The following is a 24,754-nucleotide window of genomic DNA, read 5'->3' as shown; positions in this document are numbered from 1 at the left end:
TAATCTTAAGTACTTCTCTAGTAATATAATATAATATATCTATATACTAATCTTTATAAGGATATAGAAGGGTCTAATTTATTAGAAAGATAACTTCTTCTCTTTAGCTTTAAAATAGATATTCTTTATTAAAAGAAATATAAGAGTTCTAATCTTAAAGTCTTTTAGTTTATAATTTTTATTGTATAACTTCTATTATATTTCCTATATAATTTAGAGCTTTCTTAAAGTCTTTTTATAAATATTTTAAAGATAAACTATCTATTCTTTAGTACTTAGGGCTTTTTTCTTAAGTACTTTCTCTAGAGCTTAGACTTAGAAGTTAGGATTATATTCTAGTAGTATATAGAAAAGAATCTTATTAGTTAATATATTTATAGTATTATTATATACAAACTATACTATCTTAAGAAGTTAAGCCTAATTTAATTACTCTCTGTTAATAAAATACCTAAGATAATCCTCTAGGACTTAGTTAAGTTTTTCTGTCTAACTATTAGTTTAAGGATAGAATACTATAGAGAATTATAGTTTAATCTTTAAATAGTAATAGAGTTATAACTAGAATCTACTTATAAAGATAGGGCCTTAATTAGATATAATTCTCTTTAGATTTCTGTATTTAAGTTTAATTTAATTAAAGAAGAGTTTAGTAAGGTTTCCTATAGATATTATTATTAATACAGAGAAGAATTAAGAGAATTTTATAAGTTAGTAGATAATTACTAGAATTATATTATATTTTCTTTCTTTAAAGATTATAATTAGAAGTCCTATTATAAAGTCTATACTTAGCTCTATAAATAGCTAATAGAGAATTAGAAAAGATTAGAGTTTACTATAAGATTAATACCTTAGAGCTTTAACTCTTTAGTATATTAGATATATTTTAATATATTCTTAAATATCTTTTAGTAGCTTTTTCTAATAGAATTTTCTTTTTAATAGCTCTTCTATATAAGTTTTTCTAAATTATTCTATAAGCTATTTATTATAGTAAAGTTTAATTAGTTTTCTTCTTAATTTTTCTTTAACAGAAATATAGAGATAATCCTTATAATATAATAGCTTCTTAGAGTTAATACTTTAGTATTTTCCTTTTAAATTACCTATAATAATTATATTAGTTCTTTCTTAAACTATTTTATTATTTTCTTAGAGTTTCTTAATTAATCTTTTTAGTTCTCTTAGGAATTTATCTATAAATAGATCTTTATTTATAGCTATAATAAATACTATTTAAGAGAGTATAAATTAAGAGTAACTTAAAATCTTATAATATATTATATTATAGCCCTAACTTAGGAAAATTTCTTAATTATTCTTTAGAACTAAATAATTAGCTTTACTAGACTTATCTATAGTCTTTCTGAGGTTTTTCTAATCTATAGGGACAGTAGTATTATTCTAAACCTAGTTTAGTTCTAACTCTAGGTTACTAAATAAACTACTTATAGTTAGAGAGAGAAATAGTAATAGACTTCTACAGACTAATATAGTTATACTTATTAATCCCTACTTCTCTCTACTTTTCTCTCTAGATAGTCTTATACTAACAGTAAACTACTATACTTTTATAAATAATTTAGCTATAATTCTCTTATAAATTAGCCCTAATATCTCTTCTATAGATAGGGCTTTCTCTTCTCCTAGAGTATAAGATAATCTATCTATAGGATTTATCTTGCCTAAGCAGTAATATATTATAAACTTAAAAGGGATAAGAAAGAGATACTAATATATCTATTTTCTATTAATCTTTAGTTAGTTTATAAAGAGCCTTAGATTATAATAATTAGTTAGAACTTTAACTTAGTACTAGCTTTCTTTAAGATATTAATGCTAGTATTTAAAGGAATAAATAATTATAAATAGCTCTTAATCTGGCGTTATATAATTTTATTCTGTAGATAAGAACTTCTTAGACTAGAATACGATAGGGTACTATATTCTCTGGTTATTTAGTTATAAGAGGATTCTGGCTATTCTAAAACCTAATACGTTAGTTTTAAGTTAAATAGGCCTTTTTAGATTAAAGTAATAAAGAAGGGGTATAGTTAAGAAGATATAGAGAAGGTCTTAAAATATCTTTAATTCTCTATTGTTTAGTTTGATATTTTCTGGTTTTCTTCTATCCTTACTTTCTTTAAGGAGTTCTATAAGTAGTAATATAATTAATAAGTATTTTTTAATAAATCTTTAATAGAAGTTATAGAATCTAAGAAAGATCTAAATATCCCTATAGAACGTTGGCTATTCCTATTCTTAAATAGCTCGAACTTATTCTGGGTCTATTAAGATACTATTTTAACTAATAATAAAGCTAAGGAATTTAACTTATAGCTTATAGAAGCTATATTTTAATACTTTAATAAATAGTTATACCTTCTGTAGCCTTTTAAGTATAAGACTTAGGTATTTTATATAATCTTTATATATCTTTAAGAAGATAAGAATATTATTAAGATATATAATATAAATAGTATTAAGAAGGCTATAGAGTACAGTATAGATATAACTTTAAAATATTATAGGTACGTTAGTAAGGCTAAAGAGCATAACTATATATTTAAAATAGCTATATCTTATACAGAAAGCTGTCTTTTATTCTTCTCCTTCTTAAATATAAATCTAATAGTATATATTCTGTATGTCTATTTTACTAAGGAATCTGGCCCTAGAAAGATAGTTAAGAATCTCTAAGATAAGAGACAGAGGGTACTGGTTTTTAATAGAAACTTTATTTAACCCTTAATAATTAATATAGAGATATAGTCCTCTATCCTTCTTAGGTATAAATAGGATAGATATACCTATAGGGCTCTTAGAGGGTTAGATTTAACTATTCTCTAGATTTTTATTAAGATACTTCTATAACTCTATAAGTTCTGCTTATAAGAGGGGGTAGATTAGGCTGTACGGGGGTAACGTATCTTCTTTAAGATTAATTAAATAATTAGTTTCTTTCTGTAGCAGTATAATCTTAGAGTTTTACGCCTTAAATATATCCTGAAACGCTAATAACTTAGGGAGAATCTAATCCTAATTTATAGTTAATTCTTCTTCTTCTTCTAGAGAAAGCTAGACTTCTTTAGGTATTTTAATAACTGTAAATATATAAGCTTAGTTTCTATATACTTTTATAAACTAGTAAGGTTCTAACTACTCTATTATCTCTTTCTTATATTTAAACTACTACTATTTTTGCTATAGGACTAATATAATTTATATTTCCTAAATAGTTATATTTAATAACAGTACAGAGGATCTAAATAGATAGGGATCTCTGTTAACTATAATATAAGGACGTAAGAACTCTTATTTAGTTTCTTAAGAGTTATATATAATAATTAGAATAGTCTATACGCTATAGGTAGAGGTATCTTATTAGCCTACTACTTCTAAAAGAAGAGTATTATACTTTACTTAATTAAATTAATATTTCTAGACAAATTTATAGCTAATAAGATCTACCTCTGCACAGGTATTAATATCTGTATATATTTTAATATTATTTCAGACGTAAATTAGAATATAGAGACAGACAACTGTTCCTACTTAAGGCTAGGAGTCAGAACTTATAGGAGTTAGTTTAACTCTAGTGCTTTTTCTAAGCTTCTTAACTAAGTATTATTATAATAGTACTAGGGCCTTAAGCAGGTTTCTTAGATCCTAGTTTTTAGAGCTTTTAGTAGTAAATAATATTTGCTTACCTAGTAACCTAGCTTACTATAGTTAAAATAAGAGCTAGAGGATATTTTATTAAAGGAACTAGATAGACTGGTTCTAGTAACAGAAGTATAATTAGAATTGTCTTTGTTTTAAGGGGGAAACGGGTAAGGTCTGTTTCTGAAACGGGTAAGGTCTGTTTCCGAAACAAGAGGGGTTTAGATTTAAATTAAAGTTGTTTTGATTTAGGTTTGAATTAAAGTTGTTTTGATTTGGGTTTGAATTAAAGTTATTTTGATTTAGGTTTAATCTAGAACTATAAAAGCTTCTTAGGTATGAATACTTAGGACCCTTTTAATCTTGTTCTTTACTATTAGATTAGTTTAGAAATAAGTTATTAAGTTATAGGTATTTTAAGCTTAAATTTGAATTATTATTAAATAGATTATACTTTTGTATCTTTGCTTTATTAAATTCCTATATACTCTGTACTTCTTCTATCTATTCTGTATAAGTAGTAGGTATATTCTTTATATATTATTAGATATATAGGGTTAACTACTGTTATAGCTTTAATATATAATAGTAAGCTTATTTGTCTTAGGATACCTAGGGTAGATAATACTCTAGATCTATAAGATAGTAGTAAAAAGTCTTTAGTTCTTTATTAATTTATTAGTAATAGTGCTCTATCTTATCGCTAACTTCTCTAGTAAAGGTATTTTTGTTGTATATTAGAGTAAGAGTCTATTCTTTAAAGTACTTCTAGTTACTAAGGTATTTATCGTTATTATCCTTAAGGTATCTCTCTTCTATAGTTTAATTATTTTTATAATTAGAATTAAGGTACTTAACTCCTATAAGGATCTTTATCTTCTTATCCTTATAAACCCTAGAATTACCTTAGAAGACGTAACTAAGTTAGGAGAGCTAATTCCCTTACTTCTAAATACTGAATAATCTTTTAAACTTATTGACCTTAAAACCCTCTACTTTCTTATATTTCTTAGCTTTAATTTACCTATAATTTATAGGTAGGCTATTTAAGAAGTCTTCTGTATAAATTTTAGAGACTTAAGTAGTAAGTTTCTTAAGATATATATAAACTACTAGAAACTCTTTAAGGCGCTTAATTTTACGCTTCTTTTTCTTTAGGCCCTCTTAATTAAGTTCTGTAATACTTCTAGTTATAGGTTTGCTTATAATTCCTTAAATCTATATTCTGTATAGAGGAGAGGGTAACGATATATCAATAATACGTTTGATAGTCTTGTAGATAGATATCTGGTCCGGTTTAGGTTTAATAGGGGTTCTAGGTTAATCTAGAATTAATTTAACTTTAGGCTGTTAAATAGCCAGAGGAGGTATAGCAGGTTTAGAATAAGTACTATTATAAGAGGATACAGGGTTTTGATATATAGAGGGTACTATCTTTAATCCTTAGGTAGTTAATAAAGAAGAATTAGAATTATAATAGTTACTAAGTTATTAGGCTAGAGACCTATAACTAGGTAAGGATATCGGATAGTAGAGATCAGATTAGACAGTTAATATACAGACTGATTCTTAAAGAGATTAAGAATTCTGAATACTTATAGGATCTTAAATATATTAGGGTTCGGGTGGGCCTCGATATGCAGGTAACTCAGAGGGGATTTGGCTTCGGATCGGCGTTGAGTGTCGGAGGTATTGTATACTCAGAATCCCGTGACAGCTAAAGAGTATAGTAAGCTACTTATATTTTCCCTATATTATATTAAAAGCTATCTTTTTAACTAAGTTCTAATCTATTTAAATCTGCTAATATCTAGCTATAAGATTAATCTAGGTTAGGAACTTTACTGTTCTAATATAGTCTAAGAGATCCTAGATTTATAGTAATAGATAACTATTTTTAGCTATTAGATTATTTAAAGCTTAATAGTTAATATATATTTACTAGATACTGTTTAGTTTCTCTATAAGATAACTAAGAAACTCTATATATACTTATAGAGAGTTAGATTAATCCTTTCTTTAGTAGGTCCTTAATCTAATATATCTGCTCTTAGAGCTTCTTATCTAATAGTAGATAACTATTAATATTAATTAGCTTAGTATTATTAGTATAAATAGTATAAGATATTATATATTCTAGCAGAAGCTTATCTAGAAGTATATCTTAAAAGACTTTAGAGTAATCTGTAAGACCTCTATAACCTTTAGATTATAATAGATCTAAATATACTTAGTCTATTTAGCTTTAGTTAGTTTATCTTATAGCTATAAAATAAATAATATAGCCTTAGTATCTCTCTTATATATAGCTCTATTAGCTTACTTTACTAACAGAAGATTAAAGTAGGTATTATTATATAATAGGATAATTCTAGATCTAACTAATTTAATTATATAGGTTTCTTAATAGTTATATATCTTTATCTGTAAGCTTACCTAGTTAATTAAAGGGTTTACTAAGTATAGAAAGTCTCTTCCTAAAATAAACTTATAGTCTAGTAGATCTAGTATCTATATAGTAACTATACTATACTAGAAATCTAGAGTAAGTAGAATCTAGATAGATATATCTATAACTAATTAGCTACTATTAGATATCTTTATATATAGCTCTTAACTATTTCTCTTAGCTAAGTCTAGATTTAGACTATTCTATAGGGTCTTATATAAGATAAATATATAATACCCTATAATTAAGTAAGCCTTAATATATATACCTATACTATACTTACCTAGTACTACCCTATAGAAGAGTAAAGAATCTCCTATTATAAGTAACTATATAGAGATAACTAATCCTTTTATATTAGTATCTAATTACTTTAATATAAACACTAATAGATCTAGAGAATTATTAGATAGTTAAACTATTAAAGCCTTCTTTATTTAACTAATAAATACTTTAATATTACTAGTCTAATCTAGTTTTTTGCTAGTTTAGCTTATAGATAGTCTCTTTTAAAGTATTCTAATTATCTGTAGCTAAAACAGATATTTCTTAGAGTCTTTTTTAGATAGTAGTTTTATAAATAGCTAGAGATAGTTAGTATTTTACTTAGATCTATTAGATCTCCTTAGTTCTATATAGTACCTTTAATATAGGTACTATATATATTATCTTATTTATATATAATAAACTGGTTAATAATATCCCTAAGAGCTTTTAGTTACTTATAGTCTATTTTCTATTCTTACAAGAGATATAGCTTTATACTAATAATAATAAACTAGATTAGAATATCCTTATAAATCTATATATCTTTATAGCTTACTATAGCAGTACTCTTATTTATAGTATATTTATTAAATAACTAATAATCTCTCTAATATATAATTATAAAGTGTTTCTATTTCTGTGTCTTTCTAAGGTATTTACTAAATACTTATAGAATCTATACTTTAAACTAGGACTATATTCTAATTTTATCTTAGAATAATAATATATATTAACAGCAGTATATCTTCTATTATTTATTTACTTTTTTTACTAGAGCTCTATATATATATATAACCTTATTATTATTATTAAGTTTAATACTAGTAGAACAGACTATTTCTATAAAAAAGTATTTATAATTAAAAAGAAACTTCTTAGTAGTATTATACTAAACTATTCTATAATAATCCTAGATTTCCTTAACTTATTTTAGTAAAGCTTTCTTTACTTCTCAGTATACTTAAACTTAATTATCTATTTCTAATTAAATAGAAGTTAGAATACTAGCTAGTATAATAGAAGGGATAGTAACTAAAATAGATTATATAGCTTCTCTAGCAGCAGTAATAGTAGCTTTTACTTAAGCTTATTTAATCTCTTTTTAATATATCTGTTTATATTCTCTTAATATCTAGAGATACCCTTATATATCTAGTTTATTAAGAAGACTCTAATAGTTATTATTTATTTATATTAGCAGGGTTGATAAGATTTACTCTATACTAGAAAAGAGCAGACAGAGGATAGGGATATTAGTTTATATTTTTAGATATTAAGGTAGTTTCTTAGAGAGAAAGTAGTATATAATTTTAGATAGTTTTAGTCTAATCTGTTTATTATTTATACTTTTTCTTTTTATTTTCTTTTACTTCTGTACTTTAGACTATATCTAGAGTATTCTCTATTAGAAGGATACTTTTCTTAGGATAACTTAGATAATTAGGGTTAGTAATAATAACTAATCTCTACCTATCTGTTATTAATTATATAGATCCTCTCTTAGCTTCTTAAAATTATATAGCCTAATATAATATAGCTCTCTTCTAGTACCAGAATTATATAATTTTCCTAAGAACTAGGGGTTTTCTATATCTCCTATCTAAATAAACTTAAATAGTTTTAATTTAGAGGTTTTATAGCTTTATAAGGAGAATTCTAACAGTATAATAATAGTTATCTGTATACTCTGTTTAATCTTATTATTATTTTTAGGATAATTTTAATCAGAAGAGTACTCTTTCTCAGAGATAAGTCTTCTTATAAATAGCTATAAAAGGCCTATTTAGTTTTAGATATACTACTATATAAGATTCTAGAGTAAAGTTATATATATTAAGTAGTATCTAGTATATAGAAGATTATATATATAAGAAAAGCTATCTACAGTAGATATAATATACTGTAATAGTACTTTAGGGATCACAGTATATTAAACTTTACTTTAACTATAACTACTATAAAGGAACCTTATACTCTAAAATAGGCCCTAGAAGACCCTGATAGCCTATACTAGTATAAAGCTTATATAGCTAAAAATAATGCTTAAACCAGCCAAAAGATTTAGAATATTATTAATATACCTAATAATATAACCCCTATAAATAGCTGATAGGTTTTTAAGATAAAACCTACTATAAGCCAAACAGCTAATAATACTATTAGATATAAAGCTAGATAGGTTATATAAGGTTTTAATTAAAGATTAGGAATAGATTTCCTAGAAACCTTTTTAACAATATACTGAACAGAATTATAGTATATACTATTATTAATAGCTGTTAATAAAGGCCTATATATATAGTAATATAACATTAAAAATATCTTCTGCTATACTAATCTAGACACCGATATATATACTATATTACTAATAGGATTATATAATAATCCTAAATATAATAATAAATATATAAAGCTTAATAAAGTATTATACAGGTTAAAATAATCCTCTAGACTATAGTATTAATACCTAAAATTAGTACTAGAATTACTAGATTTTAAGGTATTTCTATATAACAAAGGGATATATATAAACAAAAAGGATAATTATATACTAATATATTATATTAATAATATATTAGTATTATATAAAGATCTATCCTATATAAAAGCTTTAAAAAATAATATAAATAAATCTATTAAATTAGATAAAATAGGTTAAATTACTATATTTTTAGGTAATAATATATATAAACTAAAAGATATACCTAGAGAACTAGGAATAAAATTAATAAAAAATACTACTACTGCTAGTAATACTAATATAAAATAATATTAAAAAGAAATAGGCTCTCTACTATATTTAGCCCTAAAAATAAGACCTAATATAGTCTTTTCTGTATTATATTATACTAGATTTATATTAAATCCTAGTAAAGATTATTTTAAGGCTATATACTATATATAGTACTATATACTGAAAAATAATAATAAAGGTCTAATATATAATTACTCTGATAATAACCTATATATAAAAGGTTATTATAATAGTAACTAGATAAATAATATAAATAATAGAAGATCTACTACTGGCTATATATTTAGCCTAGGTAGTAATCTAGACCTAACTAATCCTATATCCTAGAATAGTTAGCTTTAAAAAATAGTAGCTTTATTAAGCTATAAAGCTAAATATATAGTACTAAAAGAAGCTATAAAAGAAGCAATATATCTAAATAATATACTTATATATATAAATAATTACCTTAATTTAGGTTATACTAATACTATACTAATAATATTAATAGATAATAAAGGAGCTAAAAAATTAGCTAAAAATCCTAAATTCTATAAGAGATTAAAGTATATTAATATAATATATTATTTTACTAGAAATACTATATAAAATAACTAAATAAAACTAGTACTAATACCCTCAAAAGATAATATTGCTAATATACTTACCAAAAATATAATAAAAAGTATATTTAAAAGTTATATACCAAAAATAATAACTAATATTCAAAGCTAATCCTTATATATATATATAAAGTTCTGAAAATAAGATGCTAGAACAGTTGCAGATTAGTACTCCTCAAACGTCTTTTTTGAGGCCTTCCTCGCCCCAACGAAGTATTTTTTGAGGCCTAGTCTAGTATATTCCTGATGTTGTAATCTGATTACTTATAATAACAGGGGATTTATACCAATTCTTGCACTTTTTTATGCAGTCACGCGTTTCTCTATGTTTGCACTGTTTAACAGCCCATGGACTCCCGCCAAGAGCCCATGGGTCTGCCGAGGTCTAGTTGTCACTAAAAAGCTGGCTGGGATTTGGGCTCAAAAATGGCTGGTATTTGCCAGAAGCCCAACAACCCTCACCATACAAAATGACTAGTATTCACCGAATACCAGCGACCCCCATGGGATAGGTACAGATTCTCAATTAACCAAGATGGTCACAAGAAGGAGAGACAAGGAGGCAATAGTTCCCCCAGGAGCCCAGAAGCTGTTACTGCCCGACGTTGGTGAAGAAGTTGGAGATGTCGCCGTAGAGCTCGCACTTGTAGATACATTTGTGGTGGTGCCATTGGCATCCAGTGCAAGCACGGCCTCGAGGATTTGGTCCCAAAACTCGCACTTCTTATAGTCCAGCGGTCCGACATCTACCACATCGTTGATTGTAATGCCCTCGCTTTTACTGGGCGTCCAAGCTGGCCACTGGCTGCTGTTAGCTGGCTGTCCATTAGCCGCCATGCTTGTCCATGCCTCGACCATGAAGTCGCTGAGGGCGACCTCAGCCTTAGTGAAGCTGCAGTTTCCATCAGGTCTTGGTAGTCCCTTAGTCTGTCCGAAGACAAAAGGGGATCTCGCTCGTGTGCGTCGGACCGAGAATCGCGAGAATCTCATCTGACTGCGGCACATCGAATCCCCACGCGCAGGTGTCGGTGTGGTTGAAGTTGTAGGCCCAGGCATCGATACCGTTCTTGGCAGCAAGCTTCAGGGCACGATAATTGGGGCATATCTCGGAGTAGTCAGTGCTGATAGTTGTCATGGCCGTGTAACCGGGATAAGGCGAGTCCTTAAAAGCACTCCAAGGGTATGTTTTCTTGACGGTGGATGCAAGCGATCCAAAGCTGTAGGACAGAAACTCATTGTAATCAGCCTCGGTAATATTCGCAATGCCGGTGCCATATTGCGTAAGAACGTCGATGCTGCCGTCGTTGGCCGTGTTGCCAAAGATGGCTGGAACGCGAGAACCAATCTTGCCCGGGTTCTCGGGGACGACCTTGCCGTCAACCACGGCAAGCCAAGCGCTACCGATGCCATTGCCATGATATAATGTGCCTACAGTAGGGACGTCTGGGCCGGCGTTGTTTTCGGCCTGCCACGTCTTGTTCATAGCCGTTATGGATGTGCTGCGCAGGCACTTGGTGATGGAGTCGGGATCATCCAGGTCGCAGCCAACTCCGCTAATATATTCCGAATAAAATGGCTTTGTCCAAGCTAGGTTTGGCGAGTCATGTCCTCCGCTAGACTCCATGGCCGCGGCGCGGAAAAGAGAGGGTGCCTGGGGCAGAGAGCTGAGGACGTAGGTGTCGTAGGCGCCGGCCGACTGCCCGAATAACAGAACCTTGTCCGGATCGCCGCCAAAGGCGCCGATCTCCTTCTGAACCCAGCTCAGTGCTAGCAGCTGGTCTTGAATACCATAGTTGCCTCTAAGGCCAGCATCCTCGTACGCCAGGAAACCAAGGGGGCCGAGGCGATAGTTGAGGGACACAACGATGCTATCTCTGGCCGAGGGGCAACCATCGTAGAGAGCCATTGAGATGCTCCCGCCCTTATTACTGCCACCGAACAACCAAACTTTGACTGGTAGCTTTGAGGTCTTGGTTGCACCCGCTGGGACCCAGATGTCCAAGTACAGGCTATCAGAGCTTTGGGTCAGTATATACGGGGCAGAATGTTTCGGGAATCAAATCAGCATACCAGTCTTCAGAGAAGGCCCCTTCCACAAGTTCGCCGCCGGTGGTAAATTGAGGGCAGTTGAGGGCCTTAGACGTGGCCTTCAGTACCCCATCGTATGTCGTGTTATATGGTTCTGGTGCGGCAAAGCGAAGGTCTCCCACAGGAGGCTGAGCATATGGAATTGCCAGGAAAGAGTTTACATCGTAACCGTCGCACTTGCCGCCCTCAATGGTTCCATTTGTGGTAGTGACGGTCTTTGCCCAGGCGCTGCCAATGACGGAAAGCAGAGCTCCCAGCTTTCCAAAGTGTGAACGAGACGGCATTTTGTGAAGACTTATCTCTCTCCAACGAGAGATACTAGTGAAGGAACCAGGAAAATAATGAAGAGGTAAACAATGATTCGGCACCCAAGTCTCATGCCCTGTATAAGCCTGACAAGATGAAAAAGAAATCTATACGGGACGTCATGGCCGTTAAGTAGTAGAGTAAAATGCTAGCTCACCCATTGCTGAGAACGCAAAGCGGCATGCACGGCCCCACGGCCCCACGGTCCCCTCGGCCTTAAGGCTGCGCCGCTGTGATCGACGTGATGATTGGAACAACTCCTCGATTGCCGTTTCGGGTAAGAAGGTTGCTATGCCGCAACTATGCATTTTGCTCAAAACTAGATCCTTTGGCTCATTAGCCGGAGCTAATTAAAGCTACTAACTGCCCTCTGCAACTAGGTAGGCCTCACCGACGGCCTGGTACCCTCGACCCGAAGCCCGCATTGGGTCAAATATATAACCCGTTTTTTTGCACAAAGGGGTATAGATAAGCCAAAAATTTCCTATTTATGACAATTTATGTACACAGACACGATTTGCGGGTTATAAAACGGGTTTATTGGTCCTTGGGAAAACCCCGAACGGGTCGAAATTGCGGGTTTTGGCGAGGCCTACAACTAGGTACCTGTGGGCGTGCTACTTACACGTAGAAGTGCTAACTGGGTGTCAGCACTTCCAGGTGGGAGTGCGAACCGGCATGGCGTGGGATTCGAGTATCAAAGCGTTCGAGGCCAGGGGTGCGAGTGCGGAACCGTCACAGTTAGGCTGGGGAACCCTCACCCAATCATATTGCAATCTTCACTAGTACACGCCTCCTGTAACTAGTTTTGATTTTCAGCTCCAGTCTCCCGTGAGGCAGTGATCCCTGTTTTCCACAAGACAAAATGCACTTAGGTTTTAAGATCAGAAATGCAATCGAGAAGATCACAGGTGTTCTAGGTGACTCTCTGGCCCATCCGCAATGTCAGACTGTACGTCTCAGAACGCCTAAATGGATGTCGCTGCCGCACCTCCCCGTCGAAGTTTGGCGATTTCGAGCCTTTTGCCAAGAGCGTGACGATTTCCTGATCGAGATAGCGCAGCGTGACGATTACCTGTTCAGGATTAGCGTTGGATATTCGGATGGGCCCCTTGTCACGCTCCAGGATGTGATACACGGTGCATGTGCTTGCGGCACAATCAACAATGCCTTTGATCCATTGTACCGCCCGCACTACGACGGTGAGAACAATCGTCCGAGCTTCCGGTAGCCAGATCGCCAGGTTTCCCCGTTGCGGCTCTTGCCCATGCGTCAGCGACATTTCGTCGAACCTGCTGCCCTATGGTGTGTCAGCGCGTACTACAGCTACACTAGAAAAACGACAATTCATGATTAGAATCAGGTGATGATGCCAGGATATAGTCAGAACCAGCAGATAATTAAGCAGAGTTGCGAAACCAAGGCCCAAAGCCTATTCTATTATAGATAAGATCACGGAGGCTTTATTTATTGCTATTATATAGATAGTCAGGCTCTCCTCTAACTATAACCTCTATGGTATTACTGAATGGCCTAGTACTAAAAATTAACAACCTCCTTACTCAGATCTCAGTATATTACTAATTACTTAGTGTTAGTAAATAGTATACTATTTAGCTAGTAGTAAGCTTCTGTTGGATAGCTTTTAGCCTATAACTATAAATTAAGCCGACTTTTTATATTTTCTAATACATGACAACTAGTGGCCTATTTTGGTCATGAAAAAATATATAACATTAGTTTTGTAGGTGGGTGGGGCTGCTCATGTTAGCTTTTAAACCCTGAATCTGGTTGTCTAGCATCTGGCAGCCAACACCATCTTGTCCCTCCTTGTTTATATTTAACCTTTTCCCACCCGATAAACAACGACCATGAGCAAACTTTCCATTTATTCCCCTAGCTTCCTATGGAGTTGAGGTTGATCATCTGGCGCCAGTGCTTCTTATCTTAGTAAGGCAAAACTTTAACATAAACCCCGCTAAAAGATTCAAGGCCACCTTGAAGAACAGATTACAGGATATTTTTGAATATGAAGATGCCAAAATCCTATCCTCGCTGCAGCCTGCCAGTATGCTCAGAGTATTTCCAAGGATCTGTAACCATTCTTTCGTACCTTTGAAGAAAGCCGGGCCATGTGCAAGGAAAGTGCAAAAGTGGAGGGGAACCTATATCCCAAGGTCGGCAGAATTCGAGGTCATTTATCGCGTCCCTGCAGAATTCGTAATACTCAGCTGATACTCAAAATTAATGGCAATGCATCTTCACGAGAAGAATACTCCTAACATTCATAAACACTTCAACGTCTCAGAGTCGGACCATGTAGAACCTGTGGTCAAGTAAAAATGAATAATAGTGAGATCTATCAAGCACGAAAGTCCCCAAGTGGAATTCAAAAAGTCAAATCAATCTAGAAAGTCAAATCATATATGTAGATCTCTGGTTGGACTACTATATGCGTGTTAGCGTCTAGACAGACTTCGGAGGATCAGAGCTAGGATAAAATCATCCTAACTCATTGTATACCTTCTACTTTCAAACTATCTACCGTCCGGAAATTTTACGTGTCTAGAGTTGTACTTCTTGTAAGTTAAAGAGCAAGCTGGACTAAGACAGTTGAAGCTCTTAACGACCATACATAGCATCCTTCATGGCCAAATAGTGTTTAGCATTCTTATTGATCATTCAACCAACGCTTTCCTTATTTAATCGAAACACTCTCCTGGGTAGAATCTTGGAATATAAATAATGTCTAGAATCCATCGCAATAATCTATTAAATTACTCGGAGAACGTTCAAGGTCGTAGGCATGATGCTCTGTGATTTACCTAGGCTTCCAGAAAGTATTCTCAAACTTGAAAACACTAGTAAATCTCCATTTTCTTTTTTTGGGGCTCTCTGGATTATTTCTATACTTTACATATGTTGATCTCTATTTTATATTCAACTTGACAGACAGCAAGCCAGCATAGATGTTGATAGATGTGGGCCGTTGAAGCCTACCACATTCGCAGTCCTTAGAGAATTTACAGCGCTCCATAGCTGCAATTGACCCAGTGCTCCATGTCAGCGTACTGTATAAGAATTAGACCTAGATTAATTAGTGAATTGTGTAAATAGCTTTAGAATACTTATAGGAAGGACCAGGAAGTACTTTGGTTGGCGCTAGTATGCTAGTGGTGTAGATGGCCAGTAATAGAGACATAAGCAGTTGAACTACCCAGTGACATACTCAGTACCCTGAATTGTTAGGATCAAGCAATTTGTATAGGTGGATGGCTCTGCCGAAGGGTAGCAGAGCGTTCTAGGCAACACTGGTAATTCAAGACGCTGCATAGAGCGTTGTAGATGAGCCGAGAATAGTCTTCCAGTCTAAAATCAACACTACTCTACACTAAAGCTCTTTAGATCATTTAGCTCTTTAGATCATTTTGAAAAAAAAATCTTGATTGAATATTTATTAAGAATGTGATTTAGATTCTTGAAAGAGACGGGACTGAGAAGACATGAAATCTAGAAAACTTCTCTATCTCCGTTAACAATATTAGAAGAGCAGGATAGGCTATTATGGGGTAAAAAACGGCTCGAACCAGGCCAAGACCGAGTGCAAAGAGAATGAGAATAGGCAAACTGGCTGCCATTAAGTCATTATCAGATCAGATCATTGAGCCTTCTTGGCTCCGGCCTTCCCTTCTCTGCGGCGCTTGAGAGCATCTGGGGTGTACTCGGTGTTGAGAAGGTAGTCCCACCAGCGGAAGCTGCTGGAGTAGTTTCCGATGAACTTTTCGTGGTGAAGATCGTGGTGGTCGGCACCGGCCCAGAAGGGGAGGAAGTGGTGAAGACTCCAGGGGAATTCGTAACCACTGTGAGCATCGATGGCCTGGAACAGACGCAGCACGATCCAAATGTACATGGTGAGAATGTGCAGGTCACCAGTGAAAGCGCACCAGAGGATCGGGCAGCCGACAGTACCGAAACCCAGAATCATGACTTCGATCGGAGACGCGTATTCAGCAGCTAGGCCAAAGGGAGCGGAGTACTGGTGGTGGATTTTGTGAATAGCCTTGTAGAGCGGACCCCAGTGAAGAGCGCGGTGGGAGAAGTAGTGCCAGGTATCCTCCATCACGAAAAAAATGGCGATTTGGTAGGCCATAGTCCAGAGGGAAGGGAAGGGGATGGATGTCGAGAGACCGCAGAATTGGGCCATTGGGTGGAAGAGCCTGGAAAAATTGTTAGCACTCACTGGTGGGGACGAATGCAGGATTTGATAAATCCCAAATGCTGGTCATAGGGGAAGAGACGTACCAAATCTGAGGGAGCTCAACAGTGAAGTGACTGAGGAGCACGAATTTGGCGCAATCCCACTGTTCTTTCAATGAGGGGATCTTGTTCTAAAGAGGGGGTAACCAGGGTTAGCAAAGCACCATTGACGCGTAGAATCGTGTCCCAACTTACGTTCTGAATCTTATAACTCTTGAAAAAGCCCAGGGTATCAATGAAGATCCAGGGAAGGGAGCGACCGAAGTAAACCAGCTCGTGCATCATGAAAGACATGATGCCGGTGGCGAGAACATCATTCTGCATCCAGGCATACCAAGCAGCCCACAATCTTTCGGCGATGTTCAAATCGGTGTTGAATTTGGTGATTTCCTCATACTGGCCCCAGTAGGTGGCCGAGGGCAACACGGTGGAATTCCTGGAGGGGGGGAAACAAAAAGGGTTAATTAAAAATCTTTCGGGGAGAGAGATTCCCGCCAGCCTGTAGCAGGGGGAAAAAAGGGATAAAGAAAAGAACATACATTGTGTTTCCCAACAGGTCCAAAGAAAAAGGAAGAAAGTTGGTTGAGGAGTGAAGATGGTAGAGGGAGGTTGAAGAGGAAAGAAAGAAAAAAAGCAGGGCGAGGAGGAGCAAATATTAATTTTCCCCGGAGGGAGGAGCAAGGCCATTCCCGAAGTGGCGAGACCGCGGGAGCCCCTGAGGACTGCTGGGAAAGCGCACCACTCAACCACTCACGGGGAGGACTAAGGTAAGGCCACTGACGACCCGATCACCATCCGAGCCCCACTCACCGGATAATGCGTATATGCCTGTCTTTTGTTTGGCTGATGAACCCTCAGCCCACTGCGGAGGGGGGCTCCTGCCTGCATGTGGCATGTTCATCCCTAGGTTTTCTGGGACCATATCGAACAAAGGAGTACACCGTACGATATAGTTTATTATTACAGAGTACTATGATTGGTTTAGATGATTTTCTATTATTCTTCCTTTTCGTTCTTTTGTACACAGTAAGTAGTATGATGGTGTGGCTATGTGGCTGTGGCTTATCAGTCTACAGAGTACTCCGTAATCTCTGCAGTAACCTGATGGTAGTATACATCCTACACGGTGTAATGTATACTGCGGGCCCCGTGGACTTCGAAGCTTCCAAGATTTTCCAATCACGTGAACGACTGCAGCCCTGAAGATCGTTGAGTGTTTGCACTGTTTGCGCATTTCATTCAGGTCCCTGCAGTTCGTCAAGTTTGCTTTGTTTGCACCCGTATATGACGCCATGTCCGGTTTGTACATGCGGAGCTCCATCTCCCCAACAGTCCCTACCTTGATGTGTCTTCGATAGAAGGCGCCATGTCGATTATACAGGAGTATGGCCCGAAAAGATTACCCAAGTCCTCTAGATTTGGACCTAGCTTACACATCCTAGGAATGCCTGCTACGTAAACATACAACTTGACCGCCTCCAACAGCAGATTCCTCCTTCCGATAAACTCCTACATACGGATGACCTTCACGGCTTCCACCTTCGTCGTCTGCAAAATGTCATCTCTTCGATCTCGGTCACCTCAAAGACTCAGCCTCTGCTCCCGGCGACTCGACTAGCCGACTTGCTATCCGACCCAGCCTTCTCGAGCACCCTCTCCATCGCTTCAGAAGCTGCCCGCACCGAGGAACATGTGCCCGATCACCTTTGGCTGATTGCCGGAAAGGCCGCCGTGCAAACCTCCGGGCTTGTGATGCAGGCTCTCCTGGAGCAAACAATTCAGATCCACGAGGAGATCCACTATTGGAATGAGGTCTTGGGATCTCTTTGGCAGAGTGGTTTCTATGCGGCGCAAACATCTCCAGTGCGGCTATGGCATTGGACGAGGGATATCTATACCGCTCCAGGGGCCCGGGACTTCTCGGCTTCTTCTCTGTCGCGATCTGTTGCAGCCAGATGGGCTCACTTCTACCAAATTGCTCGCCAGAGTGTGTCGGCGTATCCTGCCTTGTCAAGTTTTTCCGACCCGATTCGATCGTGCCGGGCAGAAGCGAGGCAAAAAAGAGACCGATTGCTCGCAATCAAGGATGTACACACAAGCAGTCTTGGACTCATTATGGAAGACTGGCATTCCTTCCCTACAGACTCAGCCACAGTAGCTGAATTTGGATCCGACCTGCCCAAGGGTCAATGGCAGGGATCCGTCTCACGGACGATAGCTTTAACGGAAGCGATATTGCACCATGGTATCTCGCATTCAACTGCTCCCGAATTCGAACAAAATGTCTCCGCTATGATCGAAAATAGTACGATTCGCCTACAAGCACAAGATCAAGATTCGTCCGCAACTGAGAACCCTCTCCAGTTGATCCAGCGTCTCATTCACGTCCTCCGCACCCAGCTCCCCAACCACACAGCATCTGTCTCTACAAAGATCGATCGTAACGGACGCCCGCGCGCAATTATCCGATACTGGCTCCCACTATCCATCATGCTCTTCTCAGGCAGCGTTTCTCTCAACTTCATGCTCCACCGCAAGGACGACATCCTCCAATGGATAATGGACTTTGGCAGTACGGTTATCGACTTTGCCCAAAATTGGGTCGTGGCCCCAGTCCACAAACTCATTGGCACTATTCGACATGACGAGAAGAGCGAGATTGCCATCATGAGCAAGAACAGTTTGGTCGCCGATCGAGATAGCCTGGAACGTATGGTCCTTGACTTTGTTCGTGATCGGCCTGATTCTTCGCAGAGTGCTATGACGCCAGAAGACGCCACGCTCATTACAAATGCAGTTAAAGAAGGCGATTTGACTCCAGTGCTGAGGGCTTACGAGCGAGACTTGCGATCGCCGTTCAAGGGGACCGTTCGCGGAGATCTGGTCCGTGCCCTTTTGATTCAGATCCAGAAGACTAAGGTTGATGTCGAAATTGCTATAAGTGGTATTAATGCCCTCTTGAAGAGTCAAGAGCTTGTTTTTGGGTAAGTGGCACATCATAATCTCATTGCATTTCCCCGCTGATTAACACCCCCTTCAGCTTTGTTGGACTTACACCAGGGATTTTGGTTTCATACTCGAGTCTACGCTGGCTCCTTGGGGTTTTTGGGAACCGGAAAGGTCTGGCAAAAGGAAAGCGACAGGTCGGACTTAAACGAAGTCTAAGGTATGTTTATGATATTCTCTTCCCTCCTTCGCGGCAAGCCAGGGAAAAACAGGCTAATAAAACTAGGAATTCTACGCGGATCCTCCTGGCTGCTTCTGTATCCAACGGAGTGATTTCTTTCAAAGACTCCGGACGACTCATTTGTGAGGCCGAAGGTCTGCTTCAGAAAGTGAAACCGATGCTTGGGGCTATGCAGTATCGGGAATTTCGAGAGGATATTCAAGACCTACTGGACGTTCGAAGTGGGGTGGAAAAACAACTTCGAGTGGTGGAGAGGATGCGATGGACATACTGTAGTTGATAGACTACCTCTAATGACCCATAAAATACCTTCCTCTCTTTGGTTTGCCATCCTGTAAACATCATCATCGCCGTCGCCATCGACTTCGCCTTCGTCTCGGCGGTGGCCTTGGAAGCTTACGTAATGAGGTCATCCGCGGCCGCGCCGTCATCACTCTCCACCTGGTGTCGACCACCTCCATCTCATCTCTGCTTCCTTCTCTTCACTGAATCTTCTGCCTGCCCTGGTTGTAGGCTTGATTTGAATTAAACACTCTTGCAAGGCGAGAGACATCACTGGATCACCTGACTGTGTGAGACTGGACGATCTGCACTCTTGGTCCGACACTCCTGATACCGTCCCAAAGCCACCGAAACCCTTCCACCTCCCACCCCTCTCAACGATAAACGACCCGCCACTGCCGATCAGATCTCAGTTTAAAGTCAGCTCCAGACCGCTTGACATAGATTGTTCTGTTCCCCCGATCTCTTTGTGGGACTACCCAGCAACTTGACCGTCTCCTATCTCTCCGTCCCTTTTTCACCTCCCTAAAGACCACCAATAGACAATCATGGCCGGTACAAGAAATTACGACTTTTTGGTACGCATAGAAGATATTGATTGCAGATTTGTTTCATTTGGTTATTTGCTAACGGGTTTATGGCACCGCAGATCAAGTTGCTGTTGATCGGCGATTCTGGCGTCGGCAAGTCATGCTGTCTCCTGCGATTTAGCGAAGACTCCTTCACCCCCTCCTTCATTACCACCATCGGAATCGATTTCAAGATCCGCACAATCGAGTTGGACGGCAAGCGAGTGAAACTCCAGATATGGGACACCGCGGGCCAGGAACGTTTCCGCACCATCACAACGGCATACTACCGTGGTGCGATGGGAATTCTCCTTGTCTACGATGTGACCGATGAACGATCTTTCCAAAGTGAGTCCCGCCCAATTTTGCGAACACCACCTCCTCTCCTACCCTAGGATATAACATGATCTAACTCTTTCCTTTTTCCCCGAACAGACATCCGAACCTGGTTCTCTAATGTCGAACAACACGCCAGCGAAGGAGTGCACAAGATTCTCATCGGCAACAAGTGTGACTGGGAGGAGAAGAGGGCTGTTTCCACCGAGCAAGGCCAACAGCTTGCCGACGAACTCGGCATTCCCTTCCTGGAGGTCTCCGCAAAGAACAACATCAACATCGAAAAGGCATTCTATAGCCTGGCATCCGATATCAAGAAGGGCATGGACACTTCCAAGACCGAACAAAGCGGGACTTCGGGGGTCAATATAGACCAGCAGGGCTCGGGTTTGAATGGTAGCAGCGGAGGAAAGTGCTGTTAGACGACCCCCTGTATCACTATTCTCTCTCTCTCTCTCTCTCTATCTCCTTGCTTTTTCTTACCCAATTTCCCTTTTCGCGTGTCTCTCTTGAGTTTTATTCTTTCCTCTCTCATCCCCGTCCCCATTGGTCGTTTCCTGCGCAGAACATATCCTTTCCCTGCAATTTCATGTGCTAAGATTTGAATGTCCGGTTTCTATGGAGAGTTGGCGCCTATTACCCTCGAGTATCATACATATCTGTCCATAGCCTCGGGCGGCACGTCCTCAACTTCCCATTTCAGATAATTTGGAGTGTCACGCCGTCGAAGTGAATATTCATATGGTTCTTTTTTTTCTCTTTTTAATTCTAGCTATGTACTACCTTATATGAGTACTCCGTAGAGTTTATAGGGGTATGCCCCGCCTCGTGTCTCTGATGCAGCTTCTTGACCCACTTTTATTTTTCCTGAGTATCAACCCGCCGATAAGATCTTCTCCCCTCCCCCACCACACTTCGAGCAGTTTTCGGACTTGCAATCTTTTCACACCCTTGTTTGCGCATACCGGGGCGATCCATGATAGTGCGGCCTCCGAACTCCTTCTCAATCGTCATTCTTTCCAATCGTCATTCCGGAGACATATCGAACCGTGCTCCGTGCGCCGAAGCGGCAGTTCAACCATCGAAAAAAAAATATATCTGCTCGAGTGATGGTTCCTTGAACCCACACAATTAGAAGAACACCCGGGACAGCAAGCTAGCAAGCTTCAATACCGAAATATACAACTTTCTGTTGAACATAGTGCCTTCATTTTGCTTTGCGCCAAGTCTTTCCACCATCCCACGCCCCAGCTTCTCCGAGCACCTTAAAAATGGCCGACGTTCGCAGCTTCACAGTTCGACCCTTGTCGAAACAGCCCAACCCCAAGGCCGACAACAAAGATGCATTCAGGATATACCTCTCCTCCTCATCGATGGCTAGCTCACGACTTCGAGCCGGTGACCTATGTTACTTAACGATGGCAGAAGGAAAGCCAAAGACCGCTATCGCCTGGACAGCCGTGGAGAATATACAAAATACAGTCGTTCAAACTTCTCGAGCTCTCCAGGACCGCTACAACATCAAGGTTGGAGAAAAAGTGGCGATAACCAAAATTGATGGTTGTCTACAGGAACTTGCTTCCGTCATTTTGGCCGATATCACCGACACCGAGAGGCTTGAAAAATATGGCGAGATCCCGGCCGACGAAAGACATTATTGGGAATGGGCTCTGGAGTCAAATCTATCGAAATGCGAAGTCCTTGCCAACGGGTTGGTCTTCGAATTAGACCTCAAGGGTCAGCGTCGCGCTTTCAATGTGGTTACGGTACAGCCGCAAACTCCCGGCTACAACAATCACACCATATTCCGGTTCGTCTCAAAAGGCACGAAAGTATCTATCGGAACGGATATGGGCGAAGCAGAAGAAGAGAAATCATCTACCAGAATTCTGGTCGAATCGGGGGGTCTGGGTGGTCTCTCAAGGCAGATCGAAGATATCAATGAGAGCCTATCCGACTTCAACGACCAACACAAACTAGTCATGCCATCATTCTACCAAAGCAACCGGGGAATCTTGATCTACGGTCCCAAAGGAACCGGCAAAACAACCCTTCTGCAGCAAATTGAAAAAGCAGGCTGGAGACAGGTCTTCAAAATCGGCAGCTCGTCCCTCGGTAGGAGTATGAACGAGAGCGAGTCAAAACTCCGAAACATCTTCCAAGAAGCAGTGCGCTCTAAACCCAGCGTCCTCATAATCGACCAACTAGAATTCATTGCGCCAAAACGGAATTCCCCCGAATCACAATCTTTGGCATCCGTTCTCTCCGAGAATCTAGAGGCGATTCGGGATGCGTCTGTCCTTGTTGTTGCTGCTACAAGACACCCGAATCTCGTCGATGATTCCCTTCGCACACCGCATCGACTGGGAACGGAAATCGAACTACAAGTCCCGACTGCACAAGACCGTGCTGAAATCCTCCGTGCTCTTCGGGGCCCAGTGTCTGCTGGGTTGAGCGACTCTTTTCTTGATTTGCTTGCTGAGAAGACTCATGGGTATGTCGGAGCGGATCTGTTTGCTTTATTACAAGTGATCTGCCGCAAGGCGCGACAAAGGCAGAGCCTGGAGCAAGGGCTGTCACTTCAGAATCTGGAGATTTCACCTTCGGCCGAGGGCGAAGATAAAGCCGGCGTGGAATTGGATATCCAAATGTCAGATATGATGTCTGCGCTCCAAGAAATCCGACCCACTGCCATGCGTGAAGTGTTCCTCGAAACTCCCAAAGTGCGATGGTCGGATATAGGTGGACAGAAAGAGATCAAAGAACGTCTACAGAATGCCGTCGAGCGACCTCTCAAGGTAAGAACCAGCAAGGCCCCTCCTCCCTTTTGTCACCAAGTCTAACAAATATCAAACAGCATGCTCAAAGAATGCAAAGACTTAACGTAAAGAGCAAAAAGGGCGTCCTTCTCTACGGACCCCCAGGCTGCGCCAAAACACTCACCGTCAAAGCCCTAGCCACAGAAGCAGGTCTGAACTTCCTTGCCGTCAAGGGCGCCGAGATCCTCAGCATGTACGTCGGCGAGTCCGAGCGATCCCTCCGAGAAATCTTCCGCAAAGCCCGAGCAGCCCGACCCAGTATCATATTCTTCGACGAAATCGACGCCATTGCCGGCCGACGAAGCAGCGGCTCCCAAGGCGGCGTGAACGTTCTCACAACACTGTTGAACGAAATGGACGGCATCGAAGAATTACGAGGTGTGCTCGTCGTTGCAGCGACTAATAAACCGGACGTGCTGGACCCTGCTCTCATGCGTCCCGGTCGACTGGATAAACTCGTTTATATTGGACCGCCTGATCTTGAAGCTCGACGAGATATTCTGCGTATCTGGGCTGCCAAGTCTGTACTCAGTCCCGAAGTCAATCTGGATGACTTGGCTGATCTGATGGAGGGATACTCTGGAGCGGAGATTGTTAGTATCTGCGAGACTGCGGGTGATGCGGCGCTTGATGAGGAGGATAGGACGGGGCAGGAACAGGATCTTAAGCCCGAGCACTTTGACATTGCGCTGAGTCAGGTAAAACGGCAGATTACGGATGAGGTTATTCAGGAATATGAGCATTGGGCGGAGGCTCAATCATAGAATAGAATATATGTGAATGACTGTGACCTTTATGGCCAGAGAAGATATGTCCAAGATTTTCAAGTATAATAGTTAATAGTGAGTGTTGTACAAATTGTAATTGCTACTGTACATTGGTTTATAGTAAATAGACTAGTCCGGATTGGGACTGTTTATGGCCTGAGGCCACAAAGGGAGCTCTTCCAGTTGCTGGCGCCGAACGTTAGCCTTCTTAACCCTACCTCACTTCACCTCACCTCACCTTCAACCCCAAACTCCACATCTTCGCCAGCTCGCGCATCCGTGATCTGTCGTAATTTGAAATTTAAACCATCGCCGCCATCTACCTATCCATTTCAAAGCCATTGGTGCCTCGAGAGCCCATCACTATTCCAGTCACATCCGCATTCGCATAGAATCCCGCGCGT

At 38.8% G+C, this 24,754-nt stretch overlaps 7 protein-coding genes across 7 annotated transcripts; 4 read left to right on the top strand and 3 right to left on the bottom strand.

Annotated features, from left to right (window-relative positions):
* Positions 1–10,261: 10,261 nt before the first annotated feature.
* N7509_003861 (Alpha/Beta hydrolase protein) lies at positions 10,262–10,597 on the bottom strand (the record flags this gene model as incomplete). The annotated part of the gene is made up of 1 exon (XM_056628498.1): positions 10,262–10,597. The coding sequence occupies one exon, from the start codon at positions 10,595–10,597 to the stop codon at positions 10,262–10,264; it is 336 nt and encodes a 111-aa protein (XP_056491232.1).
* Positions 10,598–10,661: 64 nt separating this feature from the next.
* On the bottom strand, positions 10,662–12,111 carry N7509_003860 (Alpha/Beta hydrolase protein; the record flags this gene model as incomplete). The annotated part of the gene is made up of 2 exons (XM_056628497.1): positions 10,662–11,748; positions 11,810–12,111. The coding sequence occupies 2 exons, from the start codon at positions 12,109–12,111 to the stop codon at positions 10,662–10,664; spliced, it is 1,389 nt and encodes a 462-aa protein (XP_056491231.1).
* Positions 12,112–12,998: 887 nt separating this feature from the next.
* On the top strand, positions 12,999–13,364 carry N7509_003859 (uncharacterized protein; the record flags this gene model as incomplete). The annotated part of the gene is made up of 1 exon (XM_056628496.1): positions 12,999–13,364. One exon carries the CDS (start codon positions 12,999–13,001, stop codon positions 13,362–13,364), a length of 366 nt encoding a protein of 121 aa, XP_056491230.1.
* A 2,427-nt stretch (positions 13,365–15,791) lies between these two features.
* Positions 15,792–16,825, bottom strand: N7509_003858 (sterol desaturase family protein; the record flags this gene model as incomplete). The annotated part of the gene is made up of 3 exons (XM_056628495.1): positions 15,792–16,350; positions 16,436–16,521; positions 16,586–16,825. Coding segments are annotated over 3 exons (885 nt in total), but the record flags the coding sequence as incomplete, so codon positions are not given.
* Positions 16,826–17,682: 857 nt separating this feature from the next.
* Positions 17,683–19,857, top strand: N7509_003857 (NCA2 family protein; the record flags this gene model as incomplete). The annotated part of the gene is made up of 5 exons (XM_056628494.1): positions 17,683–17,689; positions 17,749–17,773; positions 17,833–19,374; positions 19,431–19,556; positions 19,623–19,857. 5 exons carry the CDS (start codon positions 17,683–17,685, stop codon positions 19,855–19,857), a joined length of 1,935 nt encoding a protein of 644 aa, XP_056491228.1.
* Positions 19,858–20,407: 550 nt separating this feature from the next.
* srgA (Rab family GTPase srgA) lies at positions 20,408–21,186 on the top strand (the record flags this gene model as incomplete). The annotated part of the gene is made up of 3 exons (XM_056628493.1): positions 20,408–20,437; positions 20,509–20,776; positions 20,864–21,186. 3 exons carry the CDS (start codon positions 20,408–20,410, stop codon positions 21,184–21,186), a joined length of 621 nt encoding a protein of 206 aa, XP_056491227.1.
* Positions 21,187–22,035: 849 nt separating this feature from the next.
* N7509_003855 (putative AAA family ATPase) lies at positions 22,036–24,347 on the top strand (the record flags this gene model as incomplete). The annotated part of the gene is made up of 2 exons (XM_056628492.1): positions 22,036–23,562; positions 23,622–24,347. The coding sequence occupies 2 exons, from the start codon at positions 22,036–22,038 to the stop codon at positions 24,345–24,347; spliced, it is 2,253 nt and encodes a 750-aa protein (XP_056491226.1).
* Positions 24,348–24,754: the final 407 nt, after the last annotated feature.

Source organism: Penicillium cosmopolitanum, assembly GCF_028827165.1.
Source record: "Penicillium cosmopolitanum strain IBT 29677 chromosome Unknown utg000005l:1.0-4006212.0:1.0-4009387.0, whole genome shotgun sequence".
NCBI classification, from domain to species: Eukaryota; Fungi; Ascomycota; class Eurotiomycetes; order Eurotiales; family Aspergillaceae; genus Penicillium; species Penicillium cosmopolitanum.
Note: the sequence above shows the minus strand (reverse complement) of the source record. Positions and strands in the feature narration are given on the sequence as shown.